This window comes from Cylas formicarius, unplaced genomic scaffold (genome assembly GCF_029955315.1).
Source record: "Cylas formicarius isolate icCylForm1 unplaced genomic scaffold, icCylForm1.1 PGA_scaffold_5__7_contigs__length_24384050, whole genome shotgun sequence".
Lineage (NCBI taxonomy): Eukaryota > Metazoa > Arthropoda > Insecta > Coleoptera > Brentidae > Cylas > Cylas formicarius.
Window position 1 is genome coordinate 3245937 of NW_026844341.1, and position 24510 is coordinate 3270446.

A 24510-nucleotide genomic window follows, 5' to 3' on the forward strand; every position below is an offset into this window, starting at 1 on the left:
ACTATAGTTCGGTTATTTTTCAAGTAATGTACAGCGTGTCAGTTTTGGGAAAAACTGAAAACTGACTTTTTCAACGGTTTTGGCCAGTCTTACAGGATGAGCGGGATATTTAAAAAATCCTACTGCAAATCACTATCTAGAGTACACATTACACATACACACACACACACACACACACACACACACACACACACACACACACACACACACACACACACATACGATGTACCCTGTCATGCAAAGAAAAATTTCATACATAGTTTATTAAACGGTGGCATGTCATAATTAGAGTTTAAATTAAACTTAAAACAATTGTATAATAAGACGGAGAATTTAACATCAGAAACCCCAGATACAGTAATAGATGAAATATTAGAAATAAATAGTGAATAATTGGAAGAAGCATTTAAGAAATTCAAAAACCGAACATCGGCTGGCAAAGATGAAATACAGAATGAATTATTGAAGTACGGAGGTCCCAAGTTTAATAGAGAACTAACAGCGTTTATAAACAAGTTAATACAAAGATCACAAATACTGGAAGACTGGAGGATAAACATAATGATATCACTTTTTAGAAAGGGGTAGAAGACTGATCCAAATACCTATCGAGGAATTAGCCTCCTATGCACGACTTTGAAACTGACAATAAAGTTTATTACCAACAAAATAACTCCACTTGTAAAACTCCCTGAAGAACAACAAGGTTTTAAAAGTGGAAGATCTTGTAATGACGAAGTATTTGTAATTAGACAAATATTAAAACGAATATTCAGTGTTGTTATGGTTCAAAGACTTCAAAAAGGCATTTGATAGAGTGCAGCCTCAGGACGTGATACTCATACTTCACAACAGAAATATCCCATTTGATATAATAAAACTAATCTAAAATATATAGAAAACAAATAAAATAGACGCAAGTAGCTATAGGTATATTAAACGAAATAATTAGATAATTAAAAACAAAAAAAGCGTAGCGTAAAAAGCGGTAGCTGCGAATGAAGATGATTTGCGTCAGTTTAATATAAATGCAAAGAAGTTTAACATGAAAATATCGGATAAAAAACTAAATCACTAGTAATCTCTAAAGAACCAATTAGATGTCAACTGATTGATAACCAAATTATAGAGCAGGTAATGAACATCAAATATTTAGGAATTAGATTACTATATGATAACATACAGGATGAAATAAGAGAACAAACTGCAAAAGTCCAAAAAAAAATCCCGCATGTAGTTCGACCAGTCATGACATATACCGCAGAAACAAGACCGGAAACATCTAAGACTCTGAAATGCCTGGATACAAATGAAATGAAAACATTAAGGAAAATAGCAGGGAAAACACTCTGGGATAGAGAAACAAATGAAAACATAAGACACATATGTGGAATTGAAAACATTAACACCTGGACAAGAAATAGAAATGAAGAATGGAATCAACATATAGATAGAATGTCTGAACAACGGTCGGAGGAGAATAGGACGCCCACGAAAAAAGATCGAACGACAACTTGTGATAAAAATTACATTGAATCAAAACAGGCAGAAGTGCCTAATATAGAAGAAGAAGAAGAAGAAGAAGAAGAAGAAGAAGAAGAAGAAGAAGAAGAAGAAGAATTATTCACAAATGTTCTGGATTCCTCCTGCGTCGGAGGAGGACGAGGCAGGAATACAGAAGATTTGTAAATAGTATTATGGAAGTTTCTTTGAAGAAAAAAAGTGTTTAAATTGTTTAAAGGTTCTAAAATTCCAATTGAATTTTCGGAAATGTAGAAACGTGTTGGGCATAGACCCATCGGAATAATCTAAACGCCAAATAAAGTAAAAGTGATACGCTTCGGGGTATACCAACCGGCGAGACCTGCGGAATCTAATTTCACTTTTAGCTTTTCAAAAAAGGAAAACGTCATTGGAGGAGTTCCGAATCGCAAATACCGGTTTGCGATCGCGCGATGTCGATCCAATTTGAATTACACTTATGGTAAGCGGTCCATAATTTTCTAACAAATGCGCGAGTTAATTTTTCTCATTCTTTTTTGAATAATTATAGTTTTGGATTTCAAGTCTTAATGATTTGCAAAGGCGATGGTGGTCAAAATTCTGCGCAAATTTTTGTATTTTCATGATTTTCATGACAATTGATCCGGTTTTGAGAATATCCACTAATAATTTTTACATTCTACCTTAAACGACAATCATATTTTTCTACTCCCGTCTTTAAAATAACTAATTACTCATCGATCTAGTGTGCGGGAAGCATCACTTTACCACGTCAGTTTAGTTTCTCATGAATCCGAGCCACTTCGGACATTTCCGAGATTTTACCTCACGGATTTGGGAGCAATCGGATGTTTTCGGAGATATTTCCCACGCTTTGAATTTTGACGTTTGTAATTTCTGACGGCCATGTCAGTGAATGAATTTGTGTTGTATTTTGAAAATGCGCCCAAAATCTAACGGTCGTAGAAAAAGTATAGTATGAAACACGTTCGGTAAACTTTTTGCACTTGTTGCACAATATACTATTTCTTAATCTAACTGTTTTCCAAGGCTCCATCGAATGCGAATTTGTATTGACGATATTATTTGGGAGCAATATACTAATAAATTAATAAAATTGCATTTATGTCTAGTATCCTCAGAAAATACAGCATTTGCCTTTCTGACAATAATGAGGGATAAGTGCCTTAATTTTCTTTTGTCTAAATTATCAAGAAATGGTTCACTCTATTTTGGTGTAGTTTGATTTGATCAAACAATGGCACAATATGGTGCAGATGATTTGTAATTTTCTCGGTATTTTCGTAATTTGGAGAACAGTTTCTTTAATTTTTTTTATTTTTTACCATAAGGATCGTAATCAAACTGTTTTGTGAAGCTTATTCCTATGCGTTTACTTGAGTAAAGGTTCCATATATTTTAGTGTGACTTAAGACAGTCAGGTACTACTGAAGATGCTGCAGAGAAAACCGAATATAAATTTTGAAATTGCTCAGGTCGCAAGTTATGTTTTAACTAACACATTTTTCTTAAAGAGTAATATCATAACGGTAAAGGCTTAAGTAAATACCCTTAGCATTCATAAGTTCATAGTCATTCAATTAGGTATGCACATTACTTAATAGTGCTTAAGAGTGCTCTTAATAAATTAAATATCAATTTATACAATACTCTGGAGAATCGCTTCAGTAAAATCGTAGAATATGAATTTACGGAAACTTAAATACTTTAATAAAAATTACCTTAAAAAAAGATCGCTCACTAGAACTTCCTATATTTACTATTTAGGTGTAATTTTTCACAATATACGAGAATTCTGTGCGAAAATTTATCTGTACATATATAATTATTTTCATTTTTTTTTCTTTTGTTTATATTTTATTTTTCTTTACTACGGGTTTTCTTGTTACAAATTATATTGTTAAAAAGGTGTATAAGATACAAATGAATTGTGTTGGGTTAATGTTGAGTACTTGACTTAGTCAGCTAGATTTCGCCTTTTAGGATTTTAGTATCGTATACTGTCTATTATTATGTATCTCAATTCTCAATAAAGACTATTATTATTATTATTATTGTTATTAAATATTTCTTGAAGTAATATGCAGAACCAACTATCATGGTGGTGTCATGTAAATTGTCTGTCATTTCTATCATCAATATTTTATAGCTTTCCTGTCAGTGTCTAACGACCACTATGTGGATATTTGAAAGTTTCAAACTACTTTTGGGATAAAAAATACGGGGTGTTCCATATTAAAAATAATTTCTTTGGCCTGTTTGTTGATAACAACACTGGATTTTACCTAATAATATCTACATCTTTCCTTCTCTTTATCTTACGAGGTGTCTGCAAGACAACACAAAAACAATAAAACTTTACGGCAGTCACAATTTACCTAACTGATTCTAGACTTCAAATATTTAAAATTATTATTAAAATTAAAACTTTTAATATGTTGCAAGCGACTTACTGTAAGGTATCGGTCCGTATATCATCGGAAAGTTGGCGATGGTGTGACGATGAGCCGCCAATTCATTTTTCCTGTTTTGATCCCTGCTTTTCGCCCTTAAAACCGTATTAGCGGCCATAACTAGTTACCGGGACACCTTAAGCAAAACTCCAGTAAAAGTGATACTTCCATTCGAAATATTTACATTGTGATGCTTCGAAACACTATACAAGGCGTAACGTTACGGTTGGCACTGCGTCAGGTAACAGGTTTTACAATATTTTGTTACACTTAACGAGAAAAGGACGTTCGATGATAACAATCGTTTGGTTAATTCGTGGCTCGTTTGTCATATCCGTCATGGGTTAAGAGGCGATTCGAAAAATAGGTAAAACAACGATCGAGTTTATCTGGTCCCTCACGTATCGCCCAGTGGCGTAGTATAGACTTCGCGTGGTATAAGAAGAAAATGAAGATAGGTAAATAAGAAACAATGCATCATTGTCGCATATAACATCCTGTATTAAATAATAAATGTCAAATTTATTTCTAGTTTTGAACAACTGCAATTTTATGCGGAATTAGGTGGTGGAAGGTTGATTAAAGTCGCTCGTAAGAAAAATTAGCTATCATAATTTTACAGCTACTAAGAACCACAAATTAAAGTCTGTGGTGGGGGTAGAACCGAGAAGGAGCTATCGCTATTATTACAGCTATTCACTTTTATCATAATTACAAGATTTATTCGAATATTATACTTAAAAAATTAAAATGTTACTCACCACATGTTTATACTTACAGTCGGCACGATAAAAAACATTAGAATCATTTTCTTTTTTTATCTCATTTCGATGCATATTTGGAAATCTTTTTTATAATTGTTTTTTACCTTAAACGCCATCAGAAGATCTGGGATAGGGTTCTGGTTTAAGAGCATCTATCATCAAACATATCCATAAGCTCTTCGTTTTGGTATTATGATAGGGCTTTCAGCTGACTGTATATATAATTTATGGAATAACTATGGCAAATTAATTAATAACCGACGAAAAATATCAAATTAAAAAAAAACTCAAAATATGGTAAAGATAATCACTGTAATTTGTTTTCTCGTTTTAAAGTAACGTATTCGTTTCACCACTCGTCATGAAATAAATAATGCCATTTCAAAAAGGGCCATAAATATGGGACAAAGTTTTGTAAATATCTATCAAGTGGCCCGTTTGTTATGGAATGCCACCTTATCTCAGAACCTGTACAAAAAATTAAAAAAAAAACATAAAATATGAAAATATTAATTTTCTCCATTTACAACAACTTGAAATCGATCGATTTATGCTATAGAAAGCGTTTGTTTTATACTTGGGGTTGATTTACTAATTTAGCGGTCTATATTGACATTTTGCAACTAAATAAATACAGGATGGCCAATAAATAACTGAAGAAGTAAGAAGAGTTAAATCAAAAAATCATTCAGTCATTTTTCTTCACTTTGTATAATGTTTCCTCTTTCAAAAAGTTGTAGATTTTGCAACGTTAGCAATAAAATGTTTTCCTATTGTAAGAATCCCATATCGTTATGTTTTGTTGACTTTCTGTAAATTTCGAAATTAATGCTTGTCAGTTTTATGCCCAATTAGCATATTAATTTCTTATTGTTATTATGATTCTAATAAAAAATAAACTCGTTTCTGTACAACGTTTTTCTGACTAAAATGTAAACGGTGTAATAGTAAATAAAAGAAATTAAGAGCACAGTATATTATTTGCGACAGACATTATGGGTACTACCAAAAATATGTTTAGCTAAACTTTGGAAAATGTGAATTGTGTTTTTATATTCTTTAAGAAAAAGTAGAGGTGAGTGGGGCAAGGCGGCTCCCCTTATCAATTTTTTCTTCTTCTAATAATTATAAATTTTTAGCCCTTTGCGTAATAATAGGGGCAAAATGGACCGCATAAAAATTCAAAAAAAATTTTTTTCCATATTATTATAACCGAATTATAATTAATTTATTAAAAGTGTTATTTTATAAATACCAATAACAAATTTAATCGATACAAAAATAGTTACTAATCAGTAACTTTTTTTTTATTAATTAGTTTTTAAAAAATAATTATAATTATTATAAAACAAAATTATAAATAAGGGTGAGTGGAGCAAGACGACCAAAATTTGGGTAAGTTTAGTTAAAGTTAGCCAAAAATAAATCGACTCGATGGTTAAAAGCCACAAAAAATAATACCCGAGTTATGAGTATGTATCTTTAATGGTTATCAAGATACTTGAACAAATCAATGAGAACGATATCGAGATCAGAACTGAAAGATTTTTTTAAACACCCAAAAATCCCAAAGGGTAGAGTAATAATAGCGATAGTGCGTTTTTATAATGTAAATATATCTCCCTATTGGTTGGTTTTTCAGCCAACGTCCCCCAAATGGTTCCAATTAAACAAAATTGTTTATCTGTATTCTGAATACTCAACTCCTATATCTACATTTCAAGACTCCATGTATGTTTAGTGCTTACTCCTACTTATTGTTACATTTAAATGCTGAAATATTATTTAAAAAAAGAACTAATATCATCGATGAACTATTTAAACTAAAACACGAAACCTTAGAGGCTGCGCGCAATTCAATTATTATCATGCATTTTCATTCGTAAAGATGATGACGCATCCGTCGTCCAATATTATTTGAGATTTGGCGTGATTTCGCGCGATGTGACAGTATTTCGCGTAATGATTCTCCCGTTGATCATAGACAAAATATTTTTATCTATGCGGTCTATTTTTGACGTAACTAGATTTGAAGTTTGAACTGTACGAATGTCAGACATAATAGTAATCAGGGATAAAATACCTAGTAGCAGAAAAGCCACGCTAGTTGGCTTGTTCATCTCTTGGGGGATAGAATTGTCCCGGCCAATCAGGTTATATTTTTGAAAATAGAGGCGTAACTGTTTCCATTTTACTTCATCACATTCCTTATGAAAACTGAGGCTATAACGAACGTTTTTAAAAAATTACCTACCCCTATCAGTGGTCTTAATTTATTAAATTTTTCAAAACTATTCCAGATAATAAAGATTTAATACCGTCTAGGTCACGGACTTTTTTTGTATTGGTAGCTCGTAAAGTTACACTTTCTTATTTATTTATTTATTTTCATTTATTTTTCAATCATATTACCTAGAACGTCAAGACAGCATTGTAGTTACACATATACTGGACTTGCACTAATAATATGCAAAAAAAGCATTATACGTTATGTACCGTTTAAAACCTTTCAAAAAAACATGAAAACAAAAAAGTCGTTTCGAATCACTTGTACTTTTAAAATACCCCATTGTTTTGAAGACTTTCTGGTTTGTATTTTTTTCGACAAATAACAACTACGTATTTCGTATATAATAATCCATTTTTGAATTCTTCCGAAGTTTCTAGATACTGGGAGCCTTTGTTATATATTTGGTTTTGGTTTCCAGATAGATCTATTTTAGTGGCTTGTGTTGGTATTTCAAAAACAAATGAATGGAATTTTGCGAAGAATTAAAAAATTATTTAATCTACAGTGAAGTTCGTACTTATCCGCAATATCCGGTATTTTAAAAATAAGTGAACTCAAACAAATTTTATCCCCAACTTTTTTGATATTTTTTACGCACTCAACCCTATTTCGAAAAGTAATTGTAAATATTTTGTTAAAAGAATGAATATTAGCATTTAATAATGCATTCCTAAATATGCGACATTATTGCGAGTTTTTGTTTTTTATTATAGCTTACAGTTAATGAAAAAGAAAGCGAAATACGTTTTCATTAGCTTTTGCACTATCTTTTGTTGAAATAAAAGTGGTATCATTGCATTTTTAAGTTCCTTGACAAAATAATTTTTATTTCTAGTTCAAATTTAAATTTAAGCATGCCACTCAATTTGGCGCCTACGCCACTGGAGCCGTACAAACGCTATTGTTTACATTGATAATCCGACGCGAAGGTTAACAGATTGGTTAGATTGCGCCAATCCTCGATGTTTTCATTGATTTCCCGATTAGGTGTTAAATAACTGCTAAATTTAGTTGTGAAAATCTAGATATACAGGACGTTCCAAAAATAAGCGAAAAGACTGCAAAGTAGGCACATTCAACAACACAGGTGTTTCGAAAATGCAAACAGGTTTTGATTGATCAGAAGAAATTTTAGAGTGTGATTTTGAAAGAGTGAATTGAATTATTCTCTTTGTTTATGGAAGTTTAAGTTAACAGCTGTCAAAATATCTGATTTTGAAATTGTAGTCAGCAGGTAAACATATCACTATACTGATTGTTATGGATATTTCAGAAGTGGGATGAGAAACGAAAATTGTATCCGACGAATCCGGTTGCAGATGAATTTAGACATATTGTAGAGCTGTAGGTGCTATCTTTTCAAAATATTAAAGTTCTAATATGCTTAAGATCCTGAAAACTGTTCTCTTTAGTTTTTTAGACCTTTGCGTTATTCTAGAGAACAATGAATTCAAATGCAATTCGTCCATTTAAAAATTGTTTGCCGAGATACCAAGAGACGTTATATTTTCATATTGACTTTCAAAAAGCGTTGGCGTGTCATTCTTTGTTTTAAGGAATTTCGGATGTTTACCCATATCTACGCAAATGGTTAGCTTAAAAAGAGCTTCGAATATTGGAGCTGCAAATTAGGCACATTCAACAACACAGGTGTTTCGAAAATGCAAACAGGTTTTGATTGATCAGAAGAAATTTTAGAGTGTGTTTTTTTTATTTCATTGAAGGGGTGAATTGGATTATTCTCTTTGTTTGTGGAAGTTTAAGTTAACAGCTGTAAAAATATCTGATTTTGAAATTGTAGTCAGCAGGTAAACATATCACTATACTTATTGTTATGGATATTTCAGAAGTGGGATGAGAAACAGAAATAGTATCGGACGAATCCGGTTGCAGATGAATTTAGACATTTTGTAGAGCTGTAGGTGCTATCTTTTCAAAATATTAAAGTTCTAATATGCTTAAGATCCTGAAAAATGTTCTCTTTATTCGCTTCGAATATTGGAGCTTATTATTACTTTTGCATAGTTTCAATGTGATATTTTTAGGCATTTCCTGTGGTTTAAAAAACCACGAATTTCTTGACCCAAATTCAAATGAACTTTTTTTTTGGTGATATTAAAAGTTCTATTGCAATAAGTGATGAGTTAATAGAAATAATAGAATTATTTTTTAGACCATCGCACTCTAATGAAGAGACATTACTTTCCCAAAAATATGGTTTGACAATGAATTATGTACTAAAATAAATTGTAGATAAAAATTATTAATAGAAATTTGTTAAAGCAATATTTTTCTGATATGATAAGTGTTTATTTGGTATGGAGATAAGGGATAGGACGACTGATTAAATTTAAACATACTGGGTGTCCTCTGCTTTTGAACGTCATATAAAGACATTTTAGTAACTGCTTATTAACAGACAATAATAAGTTTGACAAATAGACGCAATACAAAATGAATATTGAACATTTTCGACAAATCTGACATGGAAGCAAACAATAGAGTCAATTTAATCACGAAGTTGGAAAGAAACGATTCGAGAAGATGGTGGATGAACGACATCAACGACCAACCCTTAGACTGATTTTTTAATTATATGAATGAAATTCGAATAGATTGATCATACATGTGCTATTTCTATATGGTTGTAAAAATAAATAATGAAAAAGAGAAGAAAAATAAAATACTTCAAGGAGGAAAAACAAAACAAAAAGTTTACCAATCAATATTGAGAAGCGAACCGACTAAATGAGAGTGTCTAACAGGATTATGTAATAAAATAAGTGTAACCTTACTATCGAAAATGTTGTAAAAATGTAAAAAAAAAACAACCAAAAGGGCCGACATTTAAGGGAACATGCGATCTATATGAAAAAGCGCATCTCACGTTTTGGAAAAGTGGCCTTTTTGTTTAGGGAATACCTTGCCCCAGTTGTATTTAGGGTAAAGTGTCAGAAGTCGAAAAGAAGAAGAGTTGGGACGGTGAGATGGGGTACTATGGGAAGTACCCAATACATAAAAGTTTAATTTGTTGTGGTTAGTTTTGGTTAGTTTGGCTAGCCGCCGCAATACAATGTGACTGGTAGCATTTGGGCCTGTATTGTTACATTACTAGGTAAAGTTTTAGGTAGTATTATGGCGAAGATCTCGATGATACCAATAATCAGCTGAGGTTGACAATAAACGTTTTGAAGATATCACACGCGCACCCTCTTGCGGCTGGTTTACAACCTCTTATTTACACTTTCTACTCAGCACTAACACTATAAACAGACAATTCGATCACTACTCTCTCGTTTTCATCTACTTTCTGTGCGCACACACTCTTCTTCACGGGACGTGGCCCATGACTAAAGCGGAATTCGGATTTTTCGCGTTCTTCACGTCAAGTTCATCGGGTATTCCAGAGGAGTGCAGAGATTCGCGCATACAATGCCCGATTAATAAAAGATGAACGTCAAGGTTATTATTATTAACGTTTGTGTATAGTGCGCGACCCGAAGCGTAATACATGCGAAATTGTATGGAGTATTGTGCGAGATAATTACCTCAATTTTATTTTGTCTTAAAGTAGGTCAGTTTGTTAGCATAAAAAATGACAAACTACGCACGAAAGGATAAATTCATACGGGATGTTTTCGAATAACTGCCATCGACACTCGAGTGCTAGATACAAGAGAAAACTGTTTATAATTTTAACTCCCTGGTGGGACACGTTCACAAACCAGGTTCTTCTAAATCATACTATGGTAAAAATCGTTATCTGGGATCGCTTAATTCCGAATTACCTTTACCTTTTTTGTTAATAAAATGAAACTTCAAAATCCAATTTTCCGGAACAAGGTGGAGATACTGTATACAAAATTATTTTACAAGTTGGGTCTGAATAGGATTTGTAGAATCATCGTTATTGTTATTATTATTGGGTAAAGCCATTCCCAAAAAATTTATTCTTACTGGAGTGACAAGGCAGGGATGGGCCAGGTATATTTCTTTCTTTCTGATATAGATCTTGAGTGTTGACCATTCGTGGCAGTGTTGAAAAATCGTTTTTACTGTGCATTTCAAAGATATATGTATATGAAACTTTATTCGGTGCAGGACAGCTTTTTATTACAAAAGGAAGGAGCTTCGCAGTTTCGTGTGGTAAAGGAACGCATTGTTTTTCTATCGTGCTCCTGCGGGCCACTATGGAACTTTCGCAAAATCGATGTTATTTAATTGTGCATGCACCCTGTATGAAATGTCCTTCACATCTCGCCGAACTTCAAAGGTACAGGAAACATCGGTAAATATTAAAATTTGCACAAATAATAACGGTGTCGAATGATATTTTCTCAAGTATCTCGGGCCCTGTATAATTGACGAAATCTGAAACTCTCTCTCGACATAGTTTACGATACTGTTCAAATAAAATTATCCCATTTTTAACGGTTTTTCGTTTATAGCCAATAATTTACTCACAAAAACGGAAATTTTTAGGATCTTCTAGATTTTTTGCCCATAAACGACACACCCTGTATATGATTCAACAATGTTCGAAGTAGAGGAATCTTCCACGTTTCCTAATTCAAGAATTTTTTGAAAAAAGTAAATGGTTATTTTTTTCAAATATCCCGAGCAGCGTATGTGATAGGCGAAAACCGCAAAGGCAAAAATTGTAGCTCTTGATGCGGCCTATGACACTGTTTGAACCAATTAGCCATATTTTTTAGGATTTTTGATATGCGGCTAATAATATACTCTGCAAAAGAACAATTTTCTAGGCCTTTTAGATTTTTTCCTATAATTTGAAAAGCCTGTATATAATCGAAAAAATGCCCCGAATTAATGTTATTGCACTGGATCTTCTGCGACTGCTGGTTAAAGAATTTTGCCGATCGGGTGAACGATTATGGAGGAAAACCTATTTTTCTGGAAGCTAAAATTACCAAAAAAAAAAAAAAAAATTCAAACATTTTTAAAAAATACTTGGTAAAATTTGATTGCGCCCAATTTCTACCGTTAAAATGTGTACACGGACTTTAACTTCTCTGCTAGATTTGAAGTTGATATCTGCAAATTTAGGACACTTAACACATTTTTCATTTAGCACGGAATATCGGAAACACCCTGTACAATAGGTGAAAACCTTAAATACAAAAGTTTTTGCTGTCTATGCGGGCTATATCGCAACATAAAAGAAAGTGAGATCTGAATCATAGTCTTTTAGTTATAACCAATTTTCAATAATATAATATAATATAATAACCTATTTTTAAGTTATTTTGAATTTGCGGCGCACCATGTATATTTTTGAAAAATTGACGAGAATGGAGTATCTGGTATCTTCTGCGTCTTCTGGTTCAAGAATTTTTTTGGTCTCGTAAACGGTTTTTGAAAAATGATGTTTTTTGTAGACCCTTGCACACGCGATTTTTTATTTTTTTAGACTACTTTCCGAACCCTCCCCCCATTTTCAATAGGTTCCGTCACGGGGTTAAGCTGCATTTATGTGCCAAATATGAAGTCGATTGCTTCGAATTATCGTGTTTCATAGCAAAAAGATGGATACCGGCGTCGGATCAGGGCCATTTCTTTCTCATGATATTATGTGCCTCGTGGAGGGTTAAAAGGTGGCAAATTTTAATTTTGTAGCTCCAACGGTTCGAAATTTATTCAGGAAAAAAAAAACAAAAGACGAGAACGGAGAACGGGCAAACAAACAAAAAAATTTTCTTTCGGCGGTGATCATTTCTGTACCAACGGTGATCCCATAGGACTTACCGTTACCGAGATATAGAATTTTTATACGAGAGTAGATACTTTCGAAAAATTCGATTTTATCGATTTTCGATAATAACAAAACGTTTTCAAAGAAACTTGCCTACTTATAAAAATGCCAATATCGTGGATAAGGGATACTAATGGTGGAGAATTGAAGAAAAAAATTAAACGTCGTTATTTTCAAAGTCACCGTGCAGACAACAGTCATCAGGATCTAATAAGAAGGATAATATATCGTCTTTGTCAAAGCGGAGTTGTTCCTACCTCGGATAAACCGAAAAAGAAGCTAGAAGAAGACGAAACCAATATAAACATAAGCCGTGACACCTTCCGTAGAGTTGTTTGTAAAATGGGATTTAAGTACCGCAAAATAGACAAAAGGCAAGTAGTAATGGAATCATCAAGGCATTAAAAGATATAGATTACATTGATGAAACATGGCTCGATATACAGGACACTGTATCGAAAGGATAGGTTGATTCTACTAACCAAAACTGTCAGACGAAAACACCTTCAAATAAAGGAAAACGCATCACCATAATACACGCTCGGATTTGTCCCAAACTGCTTGCTGTTTGAAAATTGGTTTCAAAACAATCTTTTAAAAAATAATCCCAATAACTACCACAGTCGTCTGCTATGCAAAGCACCAGCCTCATTCATTTCAAAAATTGAAATCCAGGAAAACTTGTTACAAAATGATATTAATTTTGAATGCAGTTGCAAAAAAGCCGCACATTTTCGAAGTCCTAAATTCATATGCAAATAAAAAACAGTATGTATGCGATAATTTGATTGAACAGGATGGGCATACTGTTTTACGACTTTCTCCATATCATAGCATGTTTAACCAAACAGAGTATTTGTGAAACACAGTAAAATTAAAGGTCAGAGCAGAAAATGTTACTCCTACTTTAAGTCCAAGTCTTATAAATTTGATAAAAAATGTAATTAATAACATACTCATTGGCAGCTGGAAAAATTTGTTTAGTGGAAACTACTGTAATTATCAGGTAATTGGTGCTATCTCTGTCGAGTGTACGACATCGGGGCGTAATAAAAAAAGGAAGAACACTAAGAGGTAAATAGGTGGGTTTTGCCATTTTTATTATACGAGTGGAGACAGGTAAATATACTGAGGCATCTTCTCTCTTGTTTTTATGAGCGACTATGCAATCGCAAATCGTATAGTCTATCGCAATCTTCATCGCGCTGGCTTTTGTCCGCAATTATGGAAGTTACCAGCCAAAGCAATAAAACTCGGGTCCGCTAGGTATTGAAGGGTAGAACATTAGGGACGGACTCTCAAAGGTTTTGGTTATAATATTTTTTTTTTATTTGTTTGAGTATAATCTTACACTAAGAAAAAACCGTGACATAAAATATGTTCATTAAATTCGTAGCTAGGAATATCTATACATAATTAAATTTTTATTCTAAATGTCCAAATCTAATTCTGTTTCACTCTCAGAGTCGTTATTGAGACTAGTTATAATGGGATTTATATTGTTTTGTATAGAAATGCAACATTCCACAACTTTCATACTAGAGCACATTATTTTGAATTGAATTTGTCCAGCTGGTACATAAAGTAGGAGTAAAATTTTCGGCCCTGATCTTTGAGTTTATCTAGTCCCACAATTGCTCTATGCGGTTAAACATGCAATGATATGGAGGAAGACGTAAACCAGTATACTATTTTTTAATTGTAGATTAATTTAGGACTTCCAAAAATTGCGCATTTTGTAATTGAATTCAAAATAAATATCATTTTTTAACAAATATTATTGAATTTCAGTTTTTGAACGTGATGAGGCTGATGCTTTGCTTAGTAAACAGCTACGGTAGCTTGCGTTATCCATAAAAATAATATTGTTAATGGGAATATTTCCTAAAAGATTGTTTTGAAATCAATTCTCAAAAAGTTTGGCACTTGTATCTTTATGATGATAATCCAAGCTAGAATCCTTAATATTCTTTGCTTCAACAGCAAGCAGTTTGTGACAAATCCGTTTTTTGATCCGGATAGTATTATGGTGATGCGTTTTCCTTTATTTGAATGTGAAGAAGTTTTGAGAGGAATCAACCTATCCTTTGGATGCAGTGTCTTGTGTATCGAGCCATGTTTCATCAAGGTAAATTATGGATCTGTTGTTTAATCTATATGTTTTAATTTTTTGAAGATAATTAAATCTCTAAATGCGTAATCTGTGTGACTCCTTTACTACTTGCCTTTTGTCTATTTTGCGGTACTTAAATCCTATATTACAAACAACTTTATGGAGAGTGGCACGACTTATTATTATATTGGTGGTTACATCTTCTAGCTTCTTTTTCAGTTTATCCAAGGTAGGAACAACTTTGTTTTGATATTTTCCTTCTTATTCTGCACTGATCACTCAGGTACTGATCAGGTTTCTTTTAAAGCTTCTTGTTTAATAGGTCCACTACTGATTAAAGTTTCATACACACTTTTCACAACCTCTTCCGCATCAAACGATACATCATTGACACTGCCACACATGGTCAACACTCAAGTAAAAATATTTTTTTTGTTAATGGCGGACACTTCTTTATTCGGATTTGGAGATACTTCAGATATCGAACTGCACTAGAATAGTGCTGTGAAGAGAACAAAAAAATATTGAGTTTGATAATAGTAGAAAAGAAGACTAAATATTGCTCAAATTCCAAGGCAAGTCAGCTTCCAAGCATGGTTGTTATCCTAAATTTTTTTGTTTTTTTTTTCATGAGAAAATAAATTTCTTTAAGTTAAAGTCGATTTTTCAATTAAAATAAAAATTTCATCAAATATGTGGATCTTACCAGTTACGGGTTAATATCGCTTTACATTGTTTAACAATCAAATTTAGTACACAACTTTTCAGCATCAAACGGCATTTTCCGGTACTGAAGATTAAAAAAAAAACCAATGGCATCCGTAAATAGTTTAGACTATTTTTGAAGGAAAAATGTACACTAGCAGTATCTTCGAGAATTTATATTATTCTTGAAATTCACATGTATTTCCTGCTTTTTTAGTAACTAATAAATCCATTAAAAAAAAAAACAAAATTTTGGACATTACTTTTTGACCATTTTCCATTGAAATCGGTTACTTAAAAAAACTTTTTAATTCTTAACTAGAATTATCAAAATTACTAAAAATTGTTAATTTTTCTTTTTCTTCATTTATCAAAAACAAAGCGCTTGCGGGGCATCTTTAATTACAAAATTTATCTTAACAAGACAGGTCAGAAAGAGACAATTTAAAGTTGTACAAGGAGCGCCACAAAAGTATGGTGCGAAAAAGTAAGTCACTTTATTTATGAATTCTATATGTTACTATAAATCTTTTTGATACAGTTGATATTGGGTAAACTAGTAGTGGTTTTACATGGTGCTATTTTCCTATATTAATATTCTTTTTCTTTTTTCCAAACCGCTTTTGCAGGTTGAGTCTGACTTTCGTTAACATAAAAGGTCTTTTATCAATCCGCATTAACAAAAAATCTCGGTAGTCACAAAATAGAACCTCTAGAAGGCACGTAGGAAATAGTGCGACCCAATATAGACTCACAAGAAAAAAGGTTCGGTATATCATCGACGAATGATGGCACAGAGTCTTGTAAATGAAATTATGTTTTATTATGACTATTTACGCAGTACATATTGCATTTAAAAATGTATGCTTTTTCAAGCCATACTTTTGTGACATTACCCGGTATAATCCTAAATATTTAAAGAGTGTTAAATTATTTTCTGGTTCTTTTCAGATATAAAAGTTCCACTTAATAAAAACATAGCACTCAAATTAAAAGCAGAAGATTTATAGTATTATTTATATTTTGATAACTATTATATTTTTCAAAATTTGATGATGATGGTCATCCCGGTGATTCTTATAAGTTTACAAATTTTACGAATTTAAATATAGGTACCTCGCTTTTTTAAATAATACAATCTGTTTTCTTATTTCTCATTTGCCCTATCAAAAGAATTCGATTTTGAACAGTTTTTACTTTCATTGAAAATTGCGTGAAAAGTTTTAAATATAAAAATCACAATTATTTTGAAAATGCAGTAACCGCTGTCTTGTACCAATTTTTGTAATGATTTTAATTTATTTATTAGGATTTTTGTAATGATTAACCACTACAGTTAGAAAAAAATCTGTAAAACAAGCCCTATATAAATAAAATTATGTTTAGTCAACATTAAAAAAAAAATCTATTACCGCAATGTTAGCCGTACGTCTTGTTTTTATTAATATACATTTAATATAACACATTTTCGTAAAAAAATCCTTAGTTGCCTGTTTGGCCACAACAATTCATCACCTTGTCAGGCACAGTCGAGAATATATAAAGATTTTATTATTTTTATATCCGCATTCCCGATTATTATAAAAAAGTTCCTTTTTTAAATTTAACTTGGTTTTATTTATAGTGTAATAGAGTATTCTAAAAGGAAGTGTTGTCGCTTGCCTTTTTAATTATTACTATTCTTATCATTTTGTAATTGCTTACTTGCTTGATGCCAGATTTCTCTAGAATAGTTTGTATTACACAAGAAGCATTCCTATTCAAGATTATTATTATTACCAAATTTGACATGGTAGAATCCAAATTGTGTTACGTTCGAAATTATAAATGAGACGATTTAGGAAAAAGTATATTAGAAATGATATATCTGGGCAAAGCATCAGTGCAAAAGTTCAGTTAATAATAATTTTCGAAAAAAGTCCACGTCATAAACAAAAATATTTTGGGCATCGCTCGCAGACGATTCCAAACTAACGTAGCAAAGGTCTACGGGGAAAGGCAACACATATTCAAAACAAAATTGTGTTTAAGAAAAAAAAACAACGCGTGACATTTATGCTTACTTGACTTTAACAGAGGTGAGTTCGGTTAAAACTGAATTCGTATTTACGTGGAAAAGTTGATAAAATCTAAACATAGATACGGCGTAAACTGGCACAGCCCGGCTCTTATTATAGTTACGTTAAGTAAAATATCGACTATTTTCGTTACAACATGGCACCCCACTCTCAACTGCCGCTATTAAACAATTTTATTGTCGTATGGTAAATAAGGCAAGGTTTTCCATCTCTAGATAACATCGGAGCGGGCGATAAGGTAGTTTTACTAAAAGCGCATGTTACCTGACAGTTCTTGGCTTCTTACTCCTCCCTGTCCTTTTGGGGGCGGCGGTGGTGGGGGTAAATCTGGTTCTAATCGGAATCACAAAATGCAATCGTGAGTCATTCGCAAAATACACTAATTTGGAGAAAACTAGTAGTAAGCTGACGTCACTTGTTACATGACTTAAATGTCACTTTGACTGCAACCTATTGCTAGCTGTCCTCCATATCGAACACTACGTAGCAAAGCGCATGCACCATGAAGCTTGGTGTGTTTTATGTAGGGTGTACGACTACGGTATGTGAGGGTGATCGTTACCTTCTTCCTACTTGTGCCGAAAATTGGTTGACTGAATTTCCAAAATTAGGTTTATCAACGACCAATAGCTTTCCAATCAACCGTAACCGGTATACATTGCAGAAAAGGGTATCCTTTGAGCTTGTGCGATCTCATTAAAAAAAAAAAAATAATAGAAGAATATTAGAAGAATAGGTAACACCTGTTTCAAGAAGTAATATCTAAATATGTTTCTTTAAGGCAGTAAAAACTATTCCAAATCAGCCAGAGCTGAACTGAAACGAGGCGTAACTGTTTGCTAAGAAGGAGTAGAAAAATCTCGCATAGGCAGGTAGTGCTTGAAATATTTGATCAAACGGCAAAGTTGCCTGGTTACATTTAATAGCAATAGGCATCGGCAATTAGGACCTATGGAATATTCCACGGACACGAACGAAAAAAGCTTTTGAGGAACGAATTTCCTAGCATTATTATTATGGATCTGATTAAGACTCACTAACTTAACAGTTAGTAGACTTGAATAGTTCCATGGATTAAAAAGGCAATAAAGGTTACATAACCATAGCACAAACGATACCCTTACACTTCTACATTGTTGCGCGTTTAATTTGGTGAAGAAATTCTACCACAAGAAAGTTCGAAATGTAACTGATCCTCAAAACCCCACCTTTAGAATACCTTACTGGCTCAAACCTCTTCAACTTATCATCGATTCTCTGTCCGGCTTCCCTGCGTTTAAGAATGGACTGTCCCTTTTTACTGGGAGACGTTGAACTGGACCGCAGTCGATCTCTTCTAACCAAAGACATATCTCTGGAAGCCAAAGAAGTCTCCGGAGAGGACAGCGACCTAGTGTTGTCTTCGGACCTAGGATATTTGTGAGCGATCCAGTTGGCAGTAAGGTAAGGGGTAATATCCCTCAGCTCTTTCAAACTAGGCGACGATGTATACATGTGTCCAATGAGCGAGATATCGTCCTGTCTCTCTTTTAGCCTATCAAATTTCTCTTTCATTTTCTCCACCTCGCCCACCGGACATCCAAGAATTTGAGCCAACTCTTCGACGTTCCGAGTCGATTCCTTCGTGTTCTTTTTGGTACGAGAATACAACGTGGCGATCTTGCTAATTATGTTGATATGGGGCATGTATCTGTCCTCCGCTCTCAAGTAAACCGGAGACACTACTCCTCCTCTTCTGGTTCTGCTCCGCCCCCTTCCCGAATGTGCCGGGTATTCGTATTTCCTCCGCATATCCTCAACGTGACCGTACATGCCCAGATCATTCTCGCTCCGCGATCTCTTTAGACTCCTTTCGCCAAAGAAGTCTTCGAGATACTCGAATTGCTTTTTGAGCCTGCTCACTTCTCCTTTTTTAGCTAGTGCCCTCGCCTCTTCGGAAAAAGGAGACACGGACCGACTTCTAATGAGGCTATCAAACGAGTTAGCCTCCGAAATCGTTCGGATGGGGCTCATGTCCAAAGATCGTAGGTTGGGTTTCTTGGTGTAGCTTTGATCCGCTTTTCTAGTGGCAGCCAACGGTATGGTAGCGAACTTTACAAGATCCGTCTGACCGAAATACTCCTTAAGATCTTGGCAAGAGTGGGAATGGACAGGCGACGCTGTTTCTTGGTCCTCCGCGGAGCTGCGGTCTTCATCCGCCGGCTTGTATACAGTGGGAACATAAGCTTCGAGTTCTTTGGCCTTCTCGAAGTACTCGACCTTTTGCTTGATGTCTTTGTTTTCGATTACGGTTCTCGTGGACTCGTCCGTGCTCCCGGACTCTGTCTCGCTCGCCGATGGTTGCCTTAGGGCGTCCGTTTTCACTAGAGCTCTCGGCGGTTCTTGCCGCTTAGCGGCGGGCTTGATCTTCGCTTCTTTGGCAGCCACAGCGCCTAGAATTTCCTTGCCCACCACCAAAGGCAAGGCGATCTTATTTTCCCTCCTCTTCGTCGCGATTTTCTCCAAAACTTCTTTGCTCAGAGTGTGCGAGATCAGTTTCTTCTCGTCTTCCGACATGAGATCGGGCTTCGCACTCTCAGAGTTGCGTCTGACCGTGAGTTTCGGTGCGTACGCCTCTCTCTCAACCCGCGGCACTTCGACGATGTAATCGCGAGCTTTTGGTATTGATTCCTCGCCGTAAATCTCCTGCAGCTGTCGTTTCAGGTTGCTAACCTGCTGGGTCGATAAGCTACTCCAAATCCGACTCCCGAATCCGTTATTTAGAATGCCCTCGTCATCTGCCAAGTGTTGCTTGGCACTTTTAATTCTGCCCTCGGAAAGGCTTCGCCTTTCGGTGAGAATACTTGCGAGGCTCAGAACCGAATTGCCCCGCCACAAGGGTTTGTAAGTGTCCTTGCTGTAAGCTAATTCACGTCGCCTCGCGTTTTCTCTCTCGCTGTCCTCTCTTTTGATACGTTCGAATTCCTCCTTGATGTTCTCCACAGACTTCTCCTTGATTCTTAGCCCGCCGTCTAATTCCCGTCTCCATTTGAACCTGTCCACATCTTTCGGGAGGTACAAGAAGCCCTTGTCTTTCTCGTCCTGTTTCAGGTGGTTGTACAAATGTCTAAGTTCATTTTCCGCCTTTTCCCTCATTCGAACCTCCATCCACCTGTCGTAATCTATAATCTCGCCCTCGCACCTTCGACGTGGCTTTAGCGAGAACGTCTTCTCCAATCTACCGACCTTTTCTATCTCGCTATAAAAATGGTTCAGGTCTTTAAACTTCTCGCTTGTCCTGGACCCGCCGAGCTCTCTCATGTAAATCTGATAGTCGTCGCTTCTGAACGAATCCAGAGACGTGGTGCTATAGTTTAAGGCGGGGCACGTGTACAAAGTCAACTCGCAAGATTTCTTTTCATCGGTAAGTTGCTTAATTTGCTTAATTCTTCGAGACGATGGAGACCGCCCCAGCATGGGCGATACGGGCCGGCTGGTTTCGGAGAAGAACAACTTCGTTTGGGGACTGGGACTTCGTTTAATGGTGACCAAGTTGTTCCTGTTCGGAGATTTGGGTTTCCTGGTGACAACGGGGGACACCGGCCTCGAGGTTTGCGAAAATACCATTTTTGCCGGTAGACTTTTGCTCCGTTTCGCCGCCACTGTGTCGCTGAACGTCACCGACTTGGGACTCGCGCTTCGCGACCTGATGACGTCTAAACTGATGAACTTGGAATCCGTGACCGGTTTGGTGTGTTTCAAGTAGATCTTCATCGCTCCTATGCTCGGCTCGGAAACGGAGTTCCTTCTCCTGATGAGTTGGTTGGTCCTCTCCGCTATCCACGAACTTCTCGGCATTACGAACGAAGCGGAGGGATGGACATTTCGCAGGAACAAGTGCCTGAAGAAATGGTCGGACTCTATAGCTTCTTTTTGCTTGACGATCTCGGATCGGTCGAGCTGTTTAGCTACTTCAGCGCCGGTCGCTTTGCTGAGGCACTTTGCGTCTGTTTTCTTGACGAGTTTCTTGGCGGATTCGGACACTTTTTCGATTTGTTTCGCAGCGGTTTTGGAGCTCGTCGGATTCGACGTTTTCAGCTTGCCAGAAGTACCTGCGGAAGGGCTGGGAGTTTTCCTCGTAGTCTTAGGAGAAAGCGAGACGGCCCTTTTCGTAGAAGACTTAAGTATGGTTTTACCTTTCTCGGTAATTCCCACCTTAATAGGCAGCACGTTGCTGGAGGACAAGGGAACAAACGACTTCTTGTAGTACGCGCTCGAGGGGATATTTCTCACGGCTTTCTGCACCTCCGTAGGCGACAAGAGCTCTTCCGAGTCGCATTTCGCCAATTTAAATTTGGAATTGGGCAAGACGAAATCGAATCTTTTCTTTTCGCTGCCGAACGTCTTGACGGGAGTCGAGGTACGAGACGATAGGCTTTCGGCGCTGCTCCTCTTGCTCAAACTGTTGAGGGACGAACCCACCGACTTGGTTCGCGTCTTGGAACCGTTGCTCACTTTCGTGGTGCTCTGAATTTTCCTCACGGACGACTTGGCGTCTTTGGAAGTGGTCAAAGTGGACGTTATTTTGGACTTTAGGTCCGGCGAAGCTGCCACCTTTTTCACCACGCTAATTTTTTTCTTGCTGGCGGGCGAAAGCTTGCAAGTGATTTTATCCCTGAGGTAATTCACTTTGGTTCTGTCGTCGCTTGGGCTGAAGCACGTTTCGTGTCTTTTGCACGCGGGAGACTTATCGGTCTTTACTCTCATCGTGCTTATAAGCCTCAAGGTCGTGTTGTTTCTCGAAGACTTTCGCTTCGGCGGCGAGGGGGCTCTTTCGAGGGGCGGCGTGGCGATTTTGGGTATCGTGATCGAAGATGGCGCGAGTCGCTTGTAGCTCGCGAACGTTTTGGGAGCGTTGTGTTGTACGGTCACGGGATAGCAGAATATTTCCTTTTGGGGGACGATGTTCTTATGGATCCTGATGCGCGTCAGAGTAGGCGACAGCGGGAAGAACTCGACAATGTCCGTTTCTGCGAAATACCCACATTTTTTTTAAACGGAAGCCTCTGGTTTTTGTTAGCCGTGCGCAGGTGCACCGTCCCGTTCGGATTGTGTGATGGTATGGATGTGAGTGACTATTACAAACCTTTTCGATTAAGTCGCGCCCACCACCTTAGCACAGGGTTGAGTAAAAAACCAAAAACCGCATGCTGTTAATTGAAAACGGATCGTTATCTGTTTTTAATTATTTTGTCATTATTTTATATGGACCTTAGATCATAGATGCGTAAATTCAGGACAAACACGGCTGTGTGGTGGAAGTAAAATTTAAACATTATTTAGTGAGCTATAGGCTATTTGGCAATTGGATATTCATTAATGTCCTGAAGGCTAATGGGTTCTGCATTATTAATTGACATTGGTCTAATTATATTTATAAAGAATTATTTATTAAAAAGAAATAGTTAAAGTTGCTGTCACGTGACCGAATAAAGATTGAAAATATCAATGATTATCAGGAAATAAGTTTCTAAGCATTATTATTATTATTATTATTATTATATTATATTACGTTATAAAATTAAAAAAATACGCTAAAGATTTGATGAAAATTAAATATGATTTCGCCTCATTGGTGCTTTTCAACAAGTCAATATTATTTTATAATATATTCTTGTGCATGATAATTTTTATTACTTATTCTTAGTAAAACAAAAGTATTGTATACAGCTGATTTGAAAAGAAAATCATTTAAATTATAATGACACAGATAATAAAATAAGCGTCACCAAATATTGTTTTAAATGCTTAAAATAACAATTTAAACATGTTTTAGATTCAAAACGAACAATTATAAATTCTAAGTAATATACCTTTTTCTCTTAATGCTCTTCTTAGAGTAGAAAGCCTTATTTTTTAGTTTCAGGAACATGCAATATTAATTTAGGTTTTTTTACAACGTACTGATTTTATAATCAAGTTTTTATAAAATATAATGATTGTAGAAAAGAGTTGATTTATTACAAGGTGATTTTTTGTTCATTTTAAAACGCATTATTTTTCTGAATACAGTTATAAAAAATCATGGTGAAATTAAACTTGAAATAAGTAACTCTTTTGGTAAGTGCCACAATATTAAGTTCAAATAAAATGTGTAATGTAAGTATCAGGTTTTTAATAAAACACTTATAAATAATAACACGAATAAGAATTTATATTAAAATCAGAAGCAGTGTACTAGATGCGTCAGCAAGTTTGACCATATTTTGATATTTTTTTTTAATTTTATATTAGACAACAAGCTGACTTTTAATTATTAACCATTATTAATCATTTGGATGTCTTTTGTTAGCAACATAACAATTTGAGTTCATTTCCTGCAAACTGCCAAATAGCCCATAATTTGCATCATAATGAGTAACAGAATATAGTGAATAAGTAGTGAAAAAGAAATAAATTTTCAGAAAACTGGCAACACTTAGACCCGTATTTGTTACTGACTTTCGTGTAGATAGCGAACAACAATATTTCGCCCTATACTTTGACGTTAGCAGAGACATTCAATGTTCTAAGGTACAGACAATCAATCTGAGATGGGGTTCGTCAAAATTCCGCTTTCTTACCTTTGGGTCTTTCCGGAGCTGGCTTCCTGAGGCCCTGAAAAGGCACGTCGCCCCCTTTCTGGATGATTTTGTAGGCTTCTTTTTGCTCCTTCGGGCTCAACTGGTCTCCCCTGTCCTCTCTCCTTCGAAACACCAACGTGGAATCGCTTTCATATCCGGATTCCTTCAGAGCTCTGCGGTAAAAGAAATGTTACACTTGGACTTCGGC

General features: G+C 35.3%; 1 protein-coding gene across 9 annotated transcripts in view; it reads right to left on the bottom strand.

Moving 5' to 3' along the window:
• The window catches only part of LOC132701744 (uncharacterized), a 190533-nt gene that overhangs the window by 19283 nt on the left and 146740 nt on the right, over positions 1-24510 (bottom strand). For 6 of the 9 annotated variants that reach the window (XM_060669900.1, XM_060669907.1, XM_060669901.1 and 3 more), the window contains 3 exons: positions 24303-24475; positions 18909-22709; positions 17965-18033 (listed from right to left, as the gene is read on the bottom strand). In XM_060669900.1, the coding sequence (XP_060525883.1) occupies positions 17965-18033; positions 18909-22709; positions 24303-24475 (4043 nt within the window). The remainder of the gene's footprint in view (positions 1-17964; positions 18034-18908; positions 22710-24302; positions 24476-24510) is intronic. The other 3 variants (XM_060669904.1, XM_060669906.1, XM_060669905.1) reach the window with 2 other exon arrangements.